This window comes from Cryptomeria japonica, chromosome 3 (genome assembly GCF_030272615.1).
Source record: "Cryptomeria japonica chromosome 3, Sugi_1.0, whole genome shotgun sequence".
Lineage (NCBI taxonomy): Eukaryota > Viridiplantae > Streptophyta > Pinopsida > Cupressales > Cupressaceae > Cryptomeria > Cryptomeria japonica.
Genome location: NC_081407.1, coordinates 774,993,685 through 775,010,384, shown reverse-complemented (window position 1 = coordinate 775,010,384; position 16,700 = coordinate 774,993,685). Strand labels below are relative to the sequence as shown.

At 33.3% G+C, this 16,700-nt stretch overlaps 1 protein-coding gene and 1 long non-coding RNA gene across 2 annotated transcripts; one reads left to right on the top strand and one right to left on the bottom strand.

Annotated features, from left to right (window-relative positions):
- Positions 1 to 6,030: 6,030 nt before the first annotated feature.
- LOC131063328 (receptor kinase-like protein Xa21) lies at positions 6,031 to 10,297 on the bottom strand. The gene is made up of 2 exons (XM_057997109.2): positions 6,928 to 10,297; positions 6,031 to 6,841 (listed from the first exon to the last, which is right to left on the bottom strand). The coding sequence occupies exons 1-2, from the start codon at positions 10,208 to 10,210 to the stop codon at positions 6,405 to 6,407; spliced, it is 3,720 nt and encodes a 1,239-aa protein (XP_057853092.1). The 5' UTR covers positions 10,211 to 10,297; the 3' UTR covers positions 6,031 to 6,404.
- A 3,355-nt stretch (positions 10,298 to 13,652) lies between these two features.
- Positions 13,653 to 15,367, top strand: LOC131063327 (uncharacterized). The gene is made up of 2 exons (XR_009111048.2): positions 13,653 to 13,894; positions 14,137 to 15,367. It is a non-coding gene; the product is annotated as an uncharacterized LOC131063327 (long non-coding RNA).
- Positions 15,368 to 16,700: the final 1,333 nt, after the last annotated feature.

Below are 16,700 nucleotides of genomic sequence, written 5' to 3'. Positions count from 1 at the left end.
GCCAGAATTTTTTGATCAAATTTTTGACTTCACCAGTAAGTTTCATATCAGACCTTGGTAGTCTACCACTAAAAGTCCACAATTTGTTTGCCGGATCACTTTCAAAATTAACTCTTCTTTTTACAGCTCTTGACAAAGTTTTGTGATAAATATTAAGATATCCACTTATGTTACTCATCATTCTTTTATTAGAAGTTGTTTGGCTTACTAAAGCTATTGTTATTACCCGTTGTGCCACATTTTTATCTTTAGAATGACTTTTCTTTCCAATTGTATCAAAGGCGCTAGCAACAGTCGATACAACTTGTTTTAAAGACTCCTCCTTCTTCTTGGGTTTGACATAAAAGCCTAACTTCTTCATCACTTTTTGCATTTTAGTCATTTTAATTAGTTATACCATTAATTGACATTGAAACCCAAATTTCTTATTATAAAAAAAATGTCTAAACAATCTATTTGCATGTGTCCTAATCTGTCTCCATGAAACCAAGCCAGGAAGGTTGTCTAGTACATCACTTCTAATTTCAAAATTTTCATTCATTTGATTATCATTCAAACATGTTTCATTTTCAATTGGTGTTTCCATGTCTACATACACATTATTGGTTTTAGTTGCAGGTGGATTTTCAATTTCATTTGGAGTTTCAAATTTGGTTTCAATTTCAGTTTCAAGTTGAGATCTAGTTTCATTTGGGGTTTTAATTTGGATTTCAATTTCAGTTTCAACTTGACTTCTAATTTCATTTGGGGTTTGATTTTCAATTAAAATTTCATTTAATAAGTAACCTGCTTCTACTAAATCACCAATTTCTTCATGAGAAAAAACATAGGGCTGTGAAGACATACATGTATCCAATAATGGATTAGAAGATGCACCTGAATTAAATGGTTCTATTGTGTTTCCTTCGTCAGCATTTATGGTCTCATTGATGTTCTCCTCTTCTAAAACGATTGTGGAACTTGAAGCTCCTTGTCTCATTCTTGATCTTCTCTCTTGTTGACGCATTGCCTCCTTCTCCCTATTTGCTGCAATCTCCTCAGTTGTCAGAACCTTCCTTTGCCTCTTCTTGCGTTGATTTGATCCCATGGCTACACCAAAATTTGAATTCGAATCAATCTCCTTACCAAATCGACAATAAGACAAACACAGAGAATGATTAATCAAAACATTCTCTTTGCAGATCATACCTGTCAGGAAATGATTGAAAAATCATTCAATCATTGGGATTTGTGCTTGTGGGCCATATTCTGGCCCAACGGATCTTTTCAAAAATGGGCACCCGTTATTGAATGAAATGAGTGCCCGTTTCGCTTTCAACGGTACAAAGCGAAACGGGCTCTCATTTTTTGAATTTAAAAAATAGGCGTCCGTTTGTTAAAATTAGGGATGGGAAACAACCCTTAGCTTTGTTTTTTGCTTTGGGATAGGCTTGGTCCCACCAAGCCTATGCTTGGACCTCCAAAAAAATGACTAAGGTAAAACGACATCAGATTTCTACCTTGGCCTAATTTTTTGAAGGCCTTTCTGATTGAATTTTTTGACGAAATGAAAACCCATTAGAGTTTTCAGCGTCCTGAATTCAGAAATGTAAATTTCATAGTGATAAGATTACTTTTACTATTTTTGTATTATTTATTAATCAAAAGTGGAACCTAAACCTAAAATACCAAGGTTCACTAAAACTTTAATAACTTTTTGGATTTTAGGATTTTAGAAAAATAAATTATATGACATCAATCTACATACAATTCTTTTGAATATTAAAAAAAATAAAATTGAAAAATATGAAATTTTCATCAAATTATGGTGGTTGTACACCCGATGTTTTGAAAATATACTTTATTGTCAGTTAAAAATTAATAAAAAAAAAATATTTAATAAAAAAATAAGAAAAATATTCTCATCAATACTTGGTGTCTTAGGTATCATTTCCTAGAAGGATTTGCAAAAATTCATTTATTTGCATAAAAAAAGGGTGGTCGTACACATGCGTGGTATGGTCCTGAAACAGGCATTTTGAAAAACTGGTTTTTAAACATGCCTACTAAAAAGGGATTTCTAGCATGTGGGTATTAAAATAAATTACATATTTTAAAAGTAGACTCTGAGCATTACATTTTCTATTACTGAAGGTTTTTGAGATTCAATCTCTAAGTGCATCAAATTTTGACATCAATCAACAGAAAATTTGAAAAACAGAGAAAACACTTCCACTTTTTGCCTAAAAGTGGGACTCAACTTCTTGCAGCCACCCTTGTTGGCGGTGAAGAAGTTGGTTCTAACCAACTGAATCATGATGTTAAAAGCCAAAGACAACATCATTGTACATGTTGGAGGAGCTTGGAATGCAGAGCAAGTTTTGTTTGTAAGAAAAACCTTGTTTTTACATCGCTTTCACTATTTTTCCTTGTTTTTGCTGTGTTGTACGGTCCAGTACGGCCTTGTCAGGGGAACCTACATGTAGGGCATGAAGAACTGGTGAATCTACTTTCCATCAAGGTAGATTTCAAGGTTTGATTGTGTTTGGTTGCAGAGATTCAAACCAATCTCTGTGAACTAGGTACAAAACCCTTGTAGGCCAGGGTTTAAGCAATAAATGACTCTAACCTGAGCACCCATTGATGGCATCGATTGAAATCTAGTGGAATGCTAGGTTAGGGTCTGTAAATTTTCTTAGTGTAGGTTTCTTGGCTTTGCAGACCTTTTTGGTGGTTTTACAATGATACCCTAGGCTCACAGCTAGGAGTTGGTGAGACTAGGACAACAAAAGATGTGCGTTTTCAGAGCACACATCGATTGGTAGAGAAAAGTTGAAACATGTTTGGAGACCCCACTAAATGCCCTTCAATAATCCATGATTAGTTTGTGCAGAGGTTTTGACTGGTGAAGCTTTCTAAGGGCAAGTTTGCAAGTCACCCGGGTAGCACTAAAACCCTTAAAAATAGGATAGTTCTAGAAACCCCATGTGTATGGAGAACCTAGATTCCATTCTTCAATATTGTATGTAACTAGGAAAAGGGTACTCATAAATGTAATTTTTTTGGGGCCTTGTGTGGGTAGATGTGAACTTAAGCCTTGAAAATTGCAAAAGGAGGCCTAATTGAATTAGGTCTGTTTGGAGCCCGATATAGACAAAGTGAGCTTGAGAGGGCTTGGAAATGGGTTTAAAGGTGATGAAACCCTTAGAAGACACCAAATACAATGTGTCAACTTCATTTACACTCATGGGACAAGTTTGTGATTAAAGATCCTTTGTAGAGGTTGTTGGAGCGTTGGGAAGGTGTGATAGGGATTGAGGTGGAATCCTCAATAAGAGTTGTTGTAAAACATTTGTGGCTATACCTTGGAGGCAAGCCAAAGTGGATTAGGCCTTGGAAGTCTAACTAGCATAACCCTTACCAAGTACCATTGGATGGGCTTGAGAAGATAGAAGAGTGGAGAGAACAAGAAAGACAACTAGGTGACTGAGAGCAACTCCAAGAATCTCTGCATCAATATATTTTGTTAATTTTGATGATTTTGTTTTAATGAATGGTTAATTGTTACAAAATATATTGTTTATTCTAATAAATGTACTTTAAAAATGTGTGGAGACTCATATGATATGGTGTGTCGCGGTGCAATTGGTTATAAGAGAGTGAAAAATAATTCAAAGGCAACTTGAGAGAATGAGGGGATGGTTCCTTGTAATTGATTGTGACTCAATCTAAATATATAGAGAGGGGAAAATTGACCAAATTGGGTGTAATGTGATCATTGAGAATATTGTTGAAAAGATCAAAAGATTAAGTAGAGAAGAGATTCTCACATACAAAGAAATAGTGCCACCAAAATTAATTTGTTATAAATTAACTATGAAGCTTTTTCCATAGTCAAGTGTAATTAGATTAATGTTTGACCCAAAATAATAATAATAAGATGAATGAAATTCCAAAATAATAATAAGATGAATGAAATTCCAAAATAATTAGAGTAATATTAATATTTTTTGTGAAGGATTGAGAGAAAAGAAAATACACTTAAAAATTATATTAAACATATTGAAACATTACGTCATTGTCTGAGCTTCTGCTCTTTACATAAACAATATTACATTTAAACTTATGAAATTTAAACTTACAAATTATTACATATTCATATAGCTCATAACTTCAAACTCATAGTTTTAAATAGACTTATAACTTACATCCTCGTGCAGAGCTGGACTCTCCTGAGAGGGAATAAAAAATGGAAACCCATTCAATATATATATGACTAGCACTCACGAAGAGAGAACAAACATAATAAAGTATTATATTCTAGACCACCCATAAAGCGTGGTAAACTTGCTGAAGTGATAGTGAACAGGCTGAAATTTGTTTTCAATGCATAGGGAGGATATAAGAACATGATAGGAAAGGCGAAGAATAGTTGGGATTAATTCCAACAGCTTACCCATGCAAATGAGTGCTTAATGAAGTAAAATGGAATCTTCTAAACTCCACTAATGCAATGTGAATGGATAACTAGGCATCTGAATTCCAAAATCGTAGGGCTGGTATAGTATATTATAGAACATAAGAGAGTAGTAGGTGAGAACATTCAGACGCTGAGGTTTGTAAAAAACCCACAATCTTACAGGTGGCCTGGTATCTATTTACCAAATGAAGGCTATACGTCGAAAACCAAGTAAGTTTTGCAAACAGTTCCAAACCAAGTAAGTTTTGCAAACAGTTCCATTATCCATCGTTTATTTAACCAACTTTAAATATGGGGTCAGTCTTAAATTACGCACATTACTTAATATATTAAGTCTAAAGGATGCTAGTCAATTTTGAGTGTTTAACACTTTTCAGTCTAGAATGTAATCTTAGTGTAACAACATACATTAAGCAACACATTAAACCTAGAAAATGTTAGTCAACTCTGAGTATTCTTAGAAGGATAAGCTTACTGCGTGTGATTTAAGCCGTTCCAAAATATGGACCGATCGTTAAATTCTTGAAAAATACCACCTCTATATCAAAACCAAACTTGACTAGATAAGACCGAATTCCCTGTATAAATTAATTAGTTAGGAAATCTTCAAAGCAGGCTGACAATAAATGTTAAATTATTAATTAGCTAGGAAATCTTCAAAGCAGGCTGACATTGAATGTTAAATTATCCTTTTTATCGAGCATATTGCATGGTGACATGCAAACTTCTTGTATCACAATCATGACAACTCTCTAATGCAGCCATAGAAGATCCAAAGGATGATATGATTTAAGACTTCTTATATTTTTGAATGTTCAATTGAAGGTAATAAATAATTATATAAAAATTAATGATTTATGCAAGCAGTTCCATTATTATTCAGGTAACTAAAATAAATATATAATTGAAATACAAATAAATTGTTCTATTGATTCAAAAGATTACAAGAATTTATTGATCAAATGAACAAAGATTAGACTAAGTAATGATCTAATGATTTCTTGAGTGTTCTGATTGGTTCTTCAACCTCCCACAATTTCTTAAACCCAGAAAATTGTCTCCAACCTACTCTAATATCAAATGAAAAAATACAGAGCCCCTTGATCAAATGATCAAGGATTAAAGTGTAAGAAAGAAAAATAACAAGTGCAGAAAATTTGCAAAGAAGAACAATAGCACATAACACACAGATATACGTGGAAAAACCTAGTAAAAATATAAAAGTAAAAAACCATGGGAAAATTGTGTTTTTCGTATTGATTCTCAGGATTTACAGAGTTACAACAATCTCAAAAGTATCAATCAAAACATGACTTTGAACAGCTTAAAACAACCGAATTGCAGAGTCCTACTTGAATACAACTTACTAAATATAAAATAACTCATGATGAATGAATTACAATTACCTCATTATATAGAGTTATTAAATAAATCTAATGACTACTAAAAATTTATAGTACAAAACTTGCATTAAAAAATTAAAACAAAAACAAAAACTAAAAACATATTAAACTCTAAAAAATATAAAACTATGCAAAATAAAAGAAATTAGTAAATATTCCAACAACTACTTCAAAAATCGATGACCTTTGAACTCTTATTCATGCTTTGCATTCCCTCTCATGTTTATGAGCTCATAAAACAATGAATATCAAGGCAGCCAAGGAAAAAAGATTCTTTAGCTGCCACATAGTATGAGAGGGATTGCTACAAATATGTAAATACGTTACACATTTTGCATCATTTCATTCAGTATATATACACAACAATATACTTTCTCAAACTAGCATAATGCATACACATGGCTTTGATCAGCTTACAAGCTCAAACAGCTATAATTTAGCCTTACAGAATTTCACATGAAAGAAGACTAACCTGTGATGGACGAAAAGCTTGAGACTAGCAAACCTAAAAGACAAAAACTTCTTGCTGGAACTTATAAACATTAAAATGTAGAACTTTGACTGTCAGACGCCAATGTTTCTAAGGTATTGGTATTGTCTAGGAGGTCTGATATTGTATATGTTAAATTGGAAGCAGCTGCATCTCCCATTAAAGATGTCTTGAGGTTCTCCAAGACCTTAGCTACATCTCTCATGGAAGGTCGTTCTCTTGGTGATTCACTGCTACAAAGCAAACCAACATTAATGAGAGAAAGCAGACATCTATTGTCTTCCATCTTTTCATTCACATCTCTGAATAGCCCACCATCAACAATATCTACCAATCTGTCCGGAAAAGCTGACCTCACCCACCTTTGCAAGTTCATATCTCCCACAAACATGTCATCACTTGGCCTCTTCCTTGTAACCATCTCTAATATCAGAATTCCATAACTATAAACATCTCCCTTTGTAGAAACATTCCCGCCCAGTCCATACTCTGCAATTAATTTTATTCATGAAATTCTCGAAAAGCTATTAAGGGTATCTCTTAATATCAATATAAAGAAAATTCAAAAAAATTACCTGGAGCAATATAGCCAATAGATCCTTTGAGTGCAAATGTTGTTGTACTCAGTGAATCCGTGGAGTTTGTTGTAATTAAGCGGGAGATACCAAAATCAGTCACAAGGGCTGTCATGTTGGCATCTAAAAGAACATTGCTAGGTTTTAAATCACAGTGAACAAGCTGCATAGGACAATCATGATGCAAATATTCCATGCCATGGGCTACATCTATAGCAATGCTCAAACACTCACCTAATCCCAATCCCAATTGACAAATGTCTTGATCATCTCTGTCAGGAAACAAATGCTTTTCCAAGCTCCCATTAGATCCAAATTGAAGAACCAAACCTTTCAAGCCAGGGAAGGAAAATGCACTTATGATTTTGATGAGGTTACGGTGCCGAGTCCCCCCTAACACTTTGCATTCTGTCTTAAAGCTCTTATCAGCTTCTTCATTCTGCAAATTAAGAGTCTTGATGGCAACCATCTTACCATTCCTCAAAATGCCTCTGTAGACTGATCCAAAGTTACCCACTCCAAGCAAGTTTGACTCATCAAATCCGGCTGTTGCAATGACAAGATCCTGATAAGAAAATTTTGGATAGCCGAGCCTTTGAAAAATAATGTTCGAAGGACGGAAGGGTTGTCTTGAAAGTTTTTGCCTGCATAGCATTCCTATAATGATGGAGCATACAACAAATGCAATAGTTCCACCAACCGATAAAACTATTTTTTTGAGCGGTGAGTGTTTTTTAGGGGTTTGATTTGGGCATGGAGGCAGTGAATAATTTCTTGGGCCACAGAGGCCAAGGTTTCCCTCAAACAATGTTATAACAGTTCTATTTGGGAACAACCCTCCATCTGGAATTTGACCAGACAGATTATTGAAAGAAACATTCATGTAGCAAAGTACTTTTAGTCTTTCAATAGACATTGGTATTGAACCTGATAGAAAGTTGGCAGAAAGATCCATTTCGAGGAGATTTTGCAATTTGGAGAGTGAATCTGGTATTGGACCTTCAAAGCTATTGTGGGACAAATTTAGATGCTCTAATGCTGTGCAGTCTCCTAGAGAATTTGGAATTACCCCAGTAAGTCGATTTACAGAGATGTCTATGGCTTGACCCATTACAATTTTACTTATCTCGTGTGGCAAGGACCCTTCTAGAGAATTCCATGAAAGATTGAGGTAGAATTGCAGATTTTTAAGGCTGGCAATGACTTCGCCAGGTATCCTTCCCCCTAGTTTGTTGTAAGACAAGTCAAGGAGCTCCAACTTCTGACATCCCTCTAAACTAACAGGGATCTCTTCTGATAATTTGTTGTGATCAAGATAGAGATATCTTAGCTGCTGAAGGCTACCAAGAGAATCCGGAATTTTTCCAGATAACTGGTTCCGACTAAGAGTTAAGAGCCCGAGATTTTCCATTTGACCTATCTCACTTGGAATGCTTCCTTCTAATTTGTTCCCATCCAAATGCAATCTTTCCAAGTTATGAAATCGTTTAATCACAAAAGGAATATTTCCGCTGAAAAGATTACTGCCTAAACTTAAGTAGGTTAAGTTTGTGAGATTGGCAATCTGTTGTGGTATGCTCCCTCTTATCATGTTGTCTGATAAATCCAAGTAAAATAAATTGGAAGATAGTTGGCCTATGGATGGGGGCAAAGCACCAGTTAGATGGTTAGATTGCACTTTTAATTGTTGCAAGTAGGAGCAGTTTGTGAGAGCAGTGAGAAAGCCCAATGTGTTACTGCTGTCACTAACAAGTTTATTTGTGTATAGTAAAAGCTTGGTAAGAAAGTTCAACTTACCCATCTCCATTGGAACAGTTCCACCCAGTTGGTTTTTATGTAAAAAAAGTAATTCGAGACGGGAACAATTTCCCAGGGAGTTTGGTATGTTTCCACTAAGCTGATTTCCCCATAAACTGAGAATTTGCAAATTTGAGAGCTTCGTACCAATTTCCCATGGAATATGTCCACTAAGCTGGTTTTGATATAAAACTAATTCATTCAATTTTGAGAGATTTCCTAAAGAGCTAGGAATGGTGCCTGATAATTTATTTGTATTAAGGTAAAGAAACTGGAGGTGAGTGAGCATGCCCAAGTCAAGGGGAATGGGGCCTTGAAGGCTGTTTGTTGACAAATATAAATCAGTCAAGGCAGAAAGATTTCCCAAAGACCTGGGAATGGTTCCCTCTAAATTATTTGTATCAAGGTAGAGACCTTGAAGGTGAGTAAACATGCCCAATTCAAGGGGAATGGGGCCCTGAAGACTGTTTGTTGACAATCCTAAATCAGTCGAGGCAGAAAGATTTCCTAAAGACCTGGGAATGGTGCCTGATAATTTATTTCTATGAAGGTAGAGAACTTGAAGGTGAGTGAGCATGCCCAATTCAGAGGGAATGGGGCCCTGAAGACTGTTTGCTGACAATTCTAAATCAGTCGAGGCAGAAAGATTTCCTAAAGACCTGGGAATGGTGCCTGATAATTTATTTGTATTAAGGCGGAGAACTTGAAGGTGAGTGAGCATGCCCAATTCAGAGGGAATGGGGCCCTGAAGACTGTTTGTTGACAATTCTAAATCAGTCAAGGCAGAAATATTTCCCAAAGACCTGGGAATGGTTCCCTCTAAATTATTTGTATAAAGGTAGAGAACTTGGAGTTGAGTGAGCATGCCCAATTCAGAGGGAATGGTACCTGTGAGATCATTTTCTTCCAACGCCAATTGAAGTAAGGCAGACAGATTTCCTAAAGAGATAGGAATGGTACCGTTGAGATTGTTTACTCCCAAATAAAGGATCTTCAAACTTGCCAGGTGACTGATTTCGGGCGGAATGCTACCATGTAACTGGTTATAGGAGAGTCTCAGGTCATACAAACTGCGGCAAGCGGACAGAGAGGGCGGAATGGTTCCTTGTAATTGGTTGTCGTACAGCATGAGTATTTGCAGACGGGGTAGCTGACTCAATTGAGGAGGAATGGTAGCAGTGAGGGCATTGGACGAGAGATCGATGGATCGAAGAGATGAAAGATTTCCTAGGACAGGAGAGATGGTGCCGTGCAAATTCATTTGGGACAAGTTGAGTGCGAGCAGAGAGTGGGAAGAGGGGTGGCAAGTAAGGCCGGTCCAATTGCAGAGGGGGTGATGGGGAGTCCAATTGGGCAGCAAAGTGTTGTTATTATTAGTAATGGCTGCTTTGAATTGCAAGAGCAATTCTTCATTATTCAGAGATTGGGTAAAAACAGAGATTGAAAAGACGGAAAGCATGAAAGAGAAGAGCAAAAGAGGAGCCATGGTAGAGCAAACACGGACAGAGAGAAGTACACAACGCAGTAGAATAGAATAGAATAGAATAGAATAGAGGGCCAACGGTGGAATAAATAGATAAGGTAAGTCAAATAGTTTTAATTCTTTGAGATGGATGGTGGTAATAAAGCGTCTTTTATGTATGCGTGAGGTGTGTAAAATGTATGTGTATATGTTTATTGTTTTATTGCGTCCAGGCATTTCCTTATTTACGATGGTCGAACTGACTGTTCAGATCGACTGTTCATAACCCCGCAGAAGGAAACATCACCGTTGGATTTTGTCAATTGTTCTGCCACCTGTCACTGATTTCCAGTCTATTTATTCCATAGTCATTGCTGGTAACTTGTCTGCATTAAGGTTGTAGTCTCTCAAATTTAAGGAAGCTGGTGGTCTCATGAATATATTAATTTGTATGTACATAATAAAACAAGCAAAAATAATTCATTTTCCTTTAGAACTATTTTTTAATATAAATTAAACTTAGATATGACAAGTGGCAGATAACCTCCCTAAGCTGGTGGGACAATTACCCCTTTTTCACCTGCTCAAATTTGCGTGCTTAAAAAGTAGGGGCTTCTATTTTTTTAGAAAAAAATTCCAAATCACAATTTTTTATTTATTTATGAGACCACCTCTTCCTTAAAAATAGAGCTTAACCTCACCATTTTTACACTTTGTTTTTCCATTAACTTCATTTTAGATAAAAGATACAGATATTTGGCATTTTGTAATAAAGAGAAACATCTACGAGGTATCTAAATTATTTAATTAAAATCATTTATGTTCTAATTAAACAAAATATTTATTATTAAAAAGTCAATATTAAATTTTTTATTTTTTTAATAATTTAATTTAATTTTTAATTTATAAAGCTTAATTTAATTTATATTTTTTAATATAAAGTTAAAAAAATTCGTTTTCATAATTTTATTATAATTTTTAAAAAATATTTTATTAAAAATATGGATTTAATTTTTCTAATTTAATTTATTTAAAATTTTTATTATGTTTATATTTAATTTTATAATAATTTTTTTGTTTGTTAATATAAGCTTGTTTTTTAATTAAGTGATATAATATAATAAATATATATATTAGAAACCATCAATAAATAATACTATTAAATTTCTCATATAATATATATTAAAATAATTTAAAAATCAATTTTTTTAAACATATAATTAATTATTTATAAGTTATATTTATTATAGATCATAATATAAAAGTTATTCAAAATTTCAAAAATGAAAAATTATATATATATATATATATATATATATATATATATATATATATATATATATATATATATATATATATATATATATATATATATATATATATATATATATAATTAATTAATTAATTAATTATTCACATATCATATTTATTATTTATCTATTATAATTATAGTAGTATTACGTATAACTAGCAATTGTACCTTGGTGTGCAATGGGTACGCCAAAATGGTGTGGAAGGTCAATTAGGAAAAAATTTGCTGGGAATACATGAGGTCAATTTGTAGGCAATTTAGAAAATGATGTTGCAATAAATGTCTTAATGGAGAAGAGATAGCTTCAAATCAACTATGTATCCACTTACATGGATATAAACGCGACTAAAATGAAAATAGGGAATCAAATAATCTAGCTTCATTACCAATAAGAGTCAATAAGAAAGATAGTCAATATTCATTATCAATAGACTCAACTTATGTTCACAATAAGGAGAGAGGGGGACATAGGGATATAAAGAGCGAGAGATAGAGTACAAAAGAGTGAGTGAGTGAGTGAGTGAGGGGTAAGAATACAGATATAGAGATGGAGAAAGAGAGGGGTATGGAGAGGATAAGGAGAGTTAAAGAGAGGGAGATGATTGAGGAATAGATAGAGGTGAAACCCCTCTACTCCCAAGAAAAAAACCACATACAAAATAAAATAAAACAATACATACTCAATTTTAAGATATAGTTTCTATAAAAGATTCATTTATAAAAGAAAAATAAAAAAAAACACAATAAACTATGTTTTCTATTAATAAGTGAAGGTTATTTATCATCATCCATCTAATCTTGACCAAATCTATTAGATCTATTTTCAAAGGTTACATGTATTTAAGTCAATGTTTGGTGAATGTTTTACTTGTGTGTGCAGTTTGAAACCACCCTTGCTAGTCATATGATTTTTTTATTTATTATGGTTTGGTTATTGCAATGCCTTCCATTTGATGTTATAAGAAAAATATTAATTGTCAAAGATATAGATGAAAGCTAGAAAGTTGTATGTTGAGTAAACAAAGGAAAGCACAATAATACGAAAAAAAGTTATATTCTGATGTTTTAGACCGAGTATTAGATATATTATTTTCTCTCACAAAGAACTTAACAAACGATAATAATTTTAAGTTTTCAATTGTTGAATGCATGAAGTTTCAGAGTCCATATTGAAATATTTATAATTCTTATGGATTGACTTTGTAAGTTTTTAGGTTGCCTACAATTTAGTTTGCAAAAAGATTATAATTAAAGTGAGATGCTCTTTCTTGAAAAGAAATGAAAATCATTGATCTTTTATTATTCATATCACATAAGTATATCTTATATCTAGATGAAAAGACTCTAAAAATATTAAATTTACTAAGTAAGTTTCTAAATTCATATCCAAAAATCTTTTTTCTAATTAAAATAGAAACTATTCTAAAAAATTATATTAAAATATTTAAAAAATTAGAAACAATTATATGCTATCATTTCAATTATGACAAGTTTCTAAAGACAATATTGTTAAAACTGTTTAAAAAATAAATTAACTAAGGGCATTATGTTGACTATTGTGCATATCATATAATATGAAAATTGATATTATTTTATTTATTGTGAAAAAAGATTGATTATTTGTTACTAATTTATCATTCAAATTATATTATATTAATGTAATATATTTTATATTTATAAAATAATATAATATATTTTAATTAACATATAAATATTGTAATAATATATGTAAACATCAAAACTTAAGCAATACATTATAAAACAAATATTCTTCTTATCAATATTTTTAAAAATAAATACTATGTCACTTTAAAATAACATGTATTTACTTGAGTAAGTATTAAGAAAAAAGAATTATATTAAAAAAATATTATTTATTTATAATAATATTCTTAAAATAAACATTTTTAATAAATAAACTGAAATATTTCAATATAATTTTATAAAAAAATTAAATCTTAAATCGATCCATAAAATGAAATTCAATAATTTATAATGCAACATATTTTTGAAATTGATTATAAGTTTTAAAATTTAATTCTCACGAAAATATTATTGTTGGCATGGTAAAGTAAGCAAGCGGTTAAATGAATTATTATTTTTTTACGCTGAAGGCGTTCCCTATATAAAGTTTATCAATTCACTTTCCAGATCAACGATTCATATTCTATAAGAGCCCTTGCAAGACGATTGAAAGCTTTCAGACCATTAGATTTTCAGTCACCATTTTTCTTTCTGACTATTCATTTTCCGATGTTGTAGCTGTCCATTAGAGGCCATCCACGGCTCATATTCAGATAGCGTGGCAGAGCTCAACATGTTGCGGAAATTAGTTTTATATCTTTTGACATATATTCTCCCCTCCATTCATTCACAACATCATTCTGCTTCAGCAGGTACTTTGCCGACAGATTTTCCTCTCCTATCAAGTTTATTTCTCTCGGAACAAATTCTCGATATTCAAATGTCGAATTTCTCTTTTCTTGCTTATGTCAATTATTGACAAATACTCAGAAACTGCTATTTAAATGTCAAATTTCTCTTTCTCTTGCTTATTTCCAAGAACAAATTATCAAAAATGGCTATTTAATTGTCAAATTTTCGTTTGCTAAGATGTTAATGCTTGTGGTTTCAACAGATTTCACAATGGCTAGCGGGCAGATGTCATAAGAGCCAGAGTAGGGCTTAGCGGTGATCACATCTATTCAAACTCGAAATATTCAAGAACCTTTTCGTTGCCCATTTGAGATTGGCATCGTTGTAAATGGCAGATATATTAGAGCTTGTGGCTACAAATTATCAGCTGCAGAGATGTGTAACAAGAGAGATCTTTATTTTGAGAAATTATTTTTTTGTGCCAGAAGAGAGGGCTTTGGATTTGCACAAATTTTCCCTTAATTGGGTATTATCTTTATCCCCAAAATGGTTCTCGGCAAATACTGGCCAAATGGTGGAATGAGGCATCCAACTTCTCTGTCTACTCTTTTGCTTCGCCTCTTTTGCCTCCAGCAGCCCTCCTCGCAACTCCATTTTTCTTGCTATGGCGTCAGAAGATGAGAAACGATTTAGGAAATTTGAAGCTTTCCTTCTATATTTCCAAACCCTAAAAGTTGAGGGAGCCTCAGAATCGATTATAGAGATATATCTAGCTATGGGAACTTCCCCTGTTTTCTTATTTTGCAAGGGCACAAATAAATCTCATATGGCTTTCACTATTCTCACAATGCTAGAGATGGACGATTTAAAAAGAATGGGAGAATGGACGATTTATATAGAGGTTGTGGGTCTAAAGATGAAGTTTTGAGATCTTTTCAAATTTCATGTAAAGAAGAGTCGGGTTGTGTGGACGGCGTATGGAAAGAGACTTGTCTTTTCTTGTGTGTCTCAGAATTCCAAAAAAGAAATGGAAAATGTTGCAGGTGTGCGTATGTATACGTATCATAATGAATTATTTAAAATTATTAAAAAATTTCCCACGAACAAGTCGATTCAAGCCCTCTTTTAATTACTTCTTCATGAATCTCGATACCCTATTCCAGAGCTACCAATTCAACACATGCTAAGAGAACCCTAGAAAAAGTTATGGAATTTGACTTCACCCCCTGTAGTTGCATTTGTATATAAAGCTTCAATGCTTTAATGTTGTGTCCATTTTGTACGCATCTTGAAATTAGGAACAACATTTTGCACTGTCATTTTCTGAAAGAACTTTAGGGATTCTTCAATCTATCCATTCGAGTCATTGGTAAGTCATGCATTTACCAACCAGGGAAATAGGCTGCGGTAATCTTCAAGATCTTTACACACTGACAATTATTTAGAAGAAGTGACTTCATTTTTTTTTTCGTCAACATTTTTATTTGCAATTAGATCCTTGCAGAATTCTTAGAGTTGAGGAAGATATTTAATTCAATGGTGTAAATGGTAAAGGAAAATGGTTTAAATAGTTATGAATGAGTGTTTATTTATAGATAAATTTACAAATGAATGCTTAATAATTTTTTTAACATATGAATTTCAAAACATGAGCCTTACAATGATTCTTTACACCTTTAAGGATAGTTTGTAGATTTCATTAGTCACTAACTATTTTTTATGCTAACTCTTGTATATCTTTGAAACAAATGATAAACTGCACCATATAGATGTGTTCATTGCATAAAAGATCTCCAAAATAATCAAATATGAAGCAAGATCTCAAAAGAGCTCTATATAATCTCAAACAAAAAGATCCTTAATTAGTCATTAATAAAATCAAACTCAATCATTCCTAGATATAGGATTTTTTGAGTTTATAGGGCAATTTTTAAGATTCACCAATAAATAGACTTGATGCTTTCCTATAAGCATATGAGGCTTCCTTCATACATAAACTTGAGGCACTCAAAAATATTGATCAACATCACTTTTCTCTACCACTAATTTATTTAATTGTTTAAGATGAAACTATCAATTTTTTTATATATATTTACTATTTAAGTCCATCTTCCTCTCTATCTCTCTCCCCTATTTCTATCTCTATAACTATCCTTGTATGTCTCTCTCTTCCACCTCCACCTTCCCAACACCTCCCCCCCCCCCCCCATCTCTCTCTCACACACACACACATCCACATCCACCCACACACATATTATTTTTTCCTCCACATCTTTATCTCTATCTCCACCCCCTCTCACTCTCACTCTCTCTTTATTACTTATCTTTATCACCATTTGTCTTTCTATTTCTCCACCTCCCCCTATCTTATTGTCTCCCTCATTTTATCTCTATTTCTCCCTCTCCCTCTCTCTATTTCCATCACTCCCTCTCTTATTATCTCCCTCTTTCTATCTCTATCTCCCTATCTCTACCTCTCTCTCTTGTTCAACCCATCTCTCCTACTCTATCTCTCACTACCTCTATCTCCCTCTATCTCTAATCCATTTCCCTATCCTTCTCCATATCTCTATGTTTGTCTATATATCTCGCTCTCTATCTCTATATATTGTGTTATCTCCCTCTTTACCCCCCCCCTCTCTCTCTCTCTCTCTCTCTCTCTCTCTCTCTCTCTCTCTCTCTCCATCTTCCTCCTCTACCTATATTTCTCCCTTTATTGCATCTCTCAATCTCTCCACATCTACCCCTCCCTTGCTCCCTCCCTATCCCCCATCCATCTCTCTATCTCTACCTCTATCTTCCTCTTTTTCTTTCCCTTTCTCTATA

Bases quoted from the DNA above. Each gene is read 5' to 3' on its own strand.
- LOC131063328 (XM_057997109.2), bottom strand. From the start codon at position 10,210: ATGGCTCCTCTTTTGCTCTTCTCTTTCATGCTTTCCGTCTTTTCAATC. The intron at 6,842-6,927 runs GTAATTTTTTTG...AATTAATTGCAG, and splicing joins TATTGGCTATATTGCTCCAG to AGTATGGACTGGGCGGGAAT.